The sequence below is a fragment of the Austrofundulus limnaeus genome, unplaced genomic scaffold, assembly GCF_001266775.1.
Source record: "Austrofundulus limnaeus strain Quisiro unplaced genomic scaffold, Austrofundulus_limnaeus-1.0 Scaffold1424, whole genome shotgun sequence".
NCBI lineage: Eukaryota > Metazoa > Chordata > Actinopteri > Cyprinodontiformes > Rivulidae > Austrofundulus > Austrofundulus limnaeus.
The window spans coordinates 12,837-17,783 of NW_013953826.1; the positions used below are offsets into that span (position 1 = coordinate 12,837).

General features: G+C 45.9%; 1 protein-coding gene across 1 annotated transcript; it reads left to right on the plus strand.

The window, feature by feature from the left end:
• Positions 1-196: 196 nt before the first annotated feature.
• On the plus strand, positions 197-3,898 carry LOC106535353 (actin, cytoplasmic 1). The gene is made up of 6 exons (XM_014032346.1): positions 197-291; positions 1,511-1,640; positions 1,785-2,024; positions 2,363-2,801; positions 2,874-3,055; positions 3,133-3,898. The coding sequence occupies exons 2-6, from the start codon at positions 1,518-1,520 to the stop codon at positions 3,274-3,276; spliced, it is 1,128 nt and encodes a 375-aa protein (XP_013887800.1). The 5' UTR covers positions 197-291; positions 1,511-1,517; the 3' UTR covers positions 3,277-3,898.
• The last annotated feature ends 1,049 nt before the right edge of the window (positions 3,899-4,947 follow it).

A 4,947-nucleotide genomic window follows, 5' to 3' on the forward strand; every position in this document is an offset into this window, starting at 1 on the left:
CCCCCCCCCAGTCCTCTGGTATTCTCGCCTCCCTCGTCTCTGAAAATCGCGAGCTCTCCGTGCACCGCGGCGTGCACGAGACGTGCCCCAGTGCTGTGACGCTCAGCCAATCAGAGGCGCCATTCCGAAAGTTTACCTTTTATGGATAGAGCTGCGCTGCTCGCGCAGTATAAATAGCAAGCGTCAAGAGCTAACCGACCCACTCTCAGCGCCGTCACACACGCAGCTTGTGCGGGATTTCATTTGCCTGAAACCGGTTCCCTTAAAGCGAAAAGCCCCCCCCACTCAAAGGTAAGCAGCCAAAAATCGAAATCCACACACTTCTAATTATAGTGTAGCCATTATGTAAACAATGAGTAGTCTTTTTTTTGTGTAAAGAATTTTAACGAGCTAAAGATAACCACGAAGTTCTTTGTCCAGCCGGTAATTAAATGAGCTTTTATAAATTTTCACAAGTGTTTAGTGTTTCTATTTCAAAATGTTAAAACTTCACATAGACTTGTCTTTTTACTGCTAATTCACAGCTGTTTAGTTTGAACCGGCTTATGATTAATGTGAACTAAAGTTAGCAGTCTTGTTGAATGTCGGCCTTTTTAAATGTATTGTTTAACTTGATAGTTTTACTAGCAGTTCTGATTTCATGCCCCGGGCGGTGTTTGACTCCCAGGTTAAGGTTGTCTGGATCAGGGCTGCTCCCTTTGTGCCGCCTGATCTAACGGGGTGTGACCTACTTTAGCATGAGAGCTTAGCTACACCATGCTAACACGCCCTTTTAGCCCCGCATCAGCAGCGGGCCACTAGCTGTTTGTTCTTCTCTGCATGAGTGTTGATGGCTGAAAGATAACTTTAAAGTCTTACAGGAATAAGATAAGTGAAAAGCCCAATAAATAACCTAAAAAGGGCATCTTTCCACATGTAAATGCGAATAAAACTGAATGGACTAAGGCGTGGCTTTCAGGAAATTGCTTAATTCATTCATGAGTCAACGAAAGCGAATGATGTAACCTTTTTAGTGGGGAATTGTAAAAACTTGTCAAATGTTAGACCTGCACGTTGTCGTGTCAGGAGTGGCCTGTATGCAGCAATGAAGGTCTCAGGTCGCTACTATGACGCAGTGATATTGAAGCAAAGATTTTTTTTTTTAGTACTAAACCACTGAGGGAAGCAGGGGGGTGACTGTAGTGAACCAGAGGGAGTGGTCTGTCCGGGTCTGATGTCGGTTTTTTTTTTTTTCTTTTGTATTCTGGCTGCCCGCCACAGCTCTGGTAGCCGCAAAGCTGCTCTAAACCGAACCATGTCCTTATATGGTTACAACAGAATGCAGCAACACTTCCTTTTGTCTGGCTTGGGCGGAATGTGGTGCGCATGCGCCATCTAGCAGTCAAGTTGGTGCACTGCAGCTGCATGGACAGGAAGTGAGACTGCAGTGCTGCTGCTAATGGGTGGATGTGATACTCAAAACTTTTTTTTTTCCCTTGTCTTATTTTTTTTTTCTTTCCTCCTCCCACAGTTAAGCCATGGATGAGGAAATCGCCGCACTTGTTGTTGACAACGGATCCGGTATGTGCAAGGCCGGATTCGCCGGAGACGACGCCCCTCGTGCTGTCTTCCCCTCCATCGTCGGTCGCCCCAGGCATCAGGTTAATTTCTCTCTAATATTTCAACAATTAAAACTAACTCAAAGTGCTATACTAAATGGTGTTCTGGGTGTCAGTTTGGAACTACGGTAAAAGCCCAGCCCTTTTTCTTCTTGAGTTAACTAATATAATTTTGCTTACTTTCAGGGTGTGATGGTGGGTATGGGCCAGAAAGACAGCTACGTAGGTGATGAAGCCCAGAGCAAGAGAGGTATCCTGACTCTGAAGTACCCCATTGAGCACGGTATTGTCACCAACTGGGATGACATGGAGAAGATCTGGCATCACACCTTCTACAACGAGCTGAGAGTTGCCCCTGAGGAGCACCCTGTCCTGCTCACAGAGGCCCCTCTGAACCCCAAAGCAAACAGGGAGAAGATGACCCAGGTACAACTACTTCCTGTACAAGATGTTTAAAAAGTTGCCTCATCTCTTCAGTTTCCTTCTCCATTCTCACTTCCTCCTTCCTCCCCCCTTCTCCAGGATCTCTCTTCTATAAGATGATCTTTCATCAACAGGTTTCTTGACTGTGTGCCTTATCTGCACTTTAAGATTTAGCAGAGCTGACTGCTCAGCAGCTAGATGTCTGACATGCACAAGTGTGAAGGAATGTAGTTCTTGGCACCTTTTAGTACTAACTTTAGTTTAAGCCTCGCTCTGCATGTTGTGAATGCAGTGATCACAAATGTTGTTGCTGAAAACCTTAACATGTCRTCTCATTGCAGATCATGTTCGAGACCTTCAACACCCCCGCCATGTACGTTGCCATCCAGGCTGTGCTGTCCCTGTACGCTTCTGGTCGTACCACCGGTATCGTCATGGACTCTGGTGATGGTGTGACCCARACAGTGCCCATCTACGAAGGCTACGCCCTGCCCCACGCCATCCTGCGTCTCGACTTGGCTGGCCGTGACCTCACAGACTACCTCATGAAGATCCTGACGGAGCGTGGTTACTCCTTCACCACCACAGCTGAGAGGGAAATTGTGCGTGACATCAAGGAGAAGCTGTGCTACGTTGCCCTGGACTTCGAGCAGGAGATGGGCACCGCTGCCTCCTCATCCTCCCTGGAGAAGAGCTACGAGCTGCCCGACGGACAGGTCATCACCATCGGCAATGAGAGGTTCCGTTGCCCAGAGGCCCTCTTCCAGCCTTCCTTCCTCGGTAAGTGTTACTGACAACAGTCATGACTGGATGAGCTGTTTTGTCCCTTGCTAAGTGTTTATGTGCTCTCAGGTATGGAGTCCTGCGGAATCCACGAGACCACCTACAACAGCATCATGAAGTGCGACGTCGATATCCGTAAGGATCTGTACGCAAACACCGTGCTGTCTGGAGGTACCACCATGTACCCCGGCATTGCTGACAGGATGCAGAAGGAGATCACAGCCCTGGCCCCATCCACCATGAAGATCAAGGTGAGTGGTCCTGGAGCAGTATTACGGTTATTGCTGGAGGGGGAAACTTGATCTAACTTCTGCCTTGTCTTTGACAGATCATTGCCCCACCAGAGCGTAAATACTCTGTCTGGATCGGAGGCTCCATCCTGGCCTCTCTGTCCACCTTCCAGCAGATGTGGATCAGCAAGCAGGAGTACGATGAGTCTGGCCCCTCCATCGTCCACCGCAAATGCTTCTAAACGGACTGTTCCTCCTCCCCTTCCCCAAACATCTTCAGCTCTGTGCAGAACCACACATTTCTCATACACACTCAGGCGCAGAGCCTAGATGACAACTCATTGGCATGGCTTCAGTTATTTTGGCGCTTGACTCAGGATTTAAAAAATAAAAAATAAAAACTGGAACGATGAAGGAAACTTAATGTTTTGGCTATGTTTAATAAAAACACCCGGTTCATCTGGGGACTTAAAAATGTACCTTTTTGTCATTCCAAATGTTTGTTAACTGCATTGTTCAGACATGATTCCAGATGTTAACTGCATTGTTCAGACACGTATTTGCCTCTGTGAAGGCTGCCCAGTGGTTGGCGCATACTTTAACATGGTTGTAGTATCGCTTGTATGTAAATTTGTCTGGGGTTTTTTGTACTTTCAGCCTTAAAGAAAAACTTGGTCCTGTTTAATTTTTTTTGTTTTGTTATGCAAAACCCAACTGTGACCACCTTCCTCTGAAGGATTCACCCCAGGGTGATGGGGCAAGGGGGTCTTGAAGTAACTGGGTATGAAGGGTTGCCAGACCAGTGGGGCCAACCTGTACACTGACTAAACAATCCCAATAAAGTGCACATGTGTTCCAACATAACATGACTCTTGTCTGGTCTGAACTAACACCAAAATCTTCTTACACTCAAATCATCTAAAAGCTTAGGGAGCAAAGCTGCAAAAAACAAGCTAAAGATGTCAGGGTTTTTAGACCATATTCAACTTTGAGTGCACCCTGTAAATTTTGTGCATCTCTAGCTTTAATGTCAAAGCCAAAACATTTAAAGGGTGTCAATACAGGAAAAGCATTTGAAAGTGTAAAGGGATGAAAAGCTAGTTACGCACTATGGCTTGACAAGACGGTCCAGGTTAAAAAGCTAAACTGAAGTGTCCCACTAGGATTGTAATCAAACATTTAAGTTCATTTTCAGTTCAAAGARGATAAATGAATTTGTCTGAAACATGCTGGTTCTGTAAAACCTGCAGAACACAGCTGGTTTTTACTCCAAATGAAACYGAGCAGTTGGACAGCAGGGGGCAGCAGCAGCTCAAACACCAGGATGACTCATGGGTGACTAATCCAGAGCTGTCACGTTTTGTGCATTTTATAGTGTATAAATTTGACATGTTATTTGTTCTGTGCAAAATGAGCAATAGGTGTTCTGTTTAAACTTCCTGTGCCTTTGTAAATTAGATAAAATGTGTGGTAATGATAGAAATTCAGATGCATGCACACACAATGAGAAGAATCTGAAGATTTATTCCATCACTCTTCAGCCCCCTCCGCCTCCTCTCTCCCTGTATTTCTGCTGAGACTGCTTCCCTCTGATATCCTTTTACTGCCGCACCAGCAAAACACCTCCTGCTCTTGGAATGTGTGTGTGTGTGTGGGCTCCATTTTTCTCTCCTTGTTTGTGCTATGGTGTCAGTGTGTGTTGCCCTTGGCTTGCAGGTGTGTGTGTGAGAGAGATAGGGAGCACTGTGGTCTGCAGGTGTCCACAAATGACGCACTCCGACTTAGAAATGTCTGTGGCAGCAGTTCTCCGTGAGAAACGAACCCAGCTGTGGAGCAGCAGATGAAAACACTAACAATAATCTGTTCACAGGATTTTTAAAAAAAATGCAGAGAATAAGCTTTCCTTAAAGGAA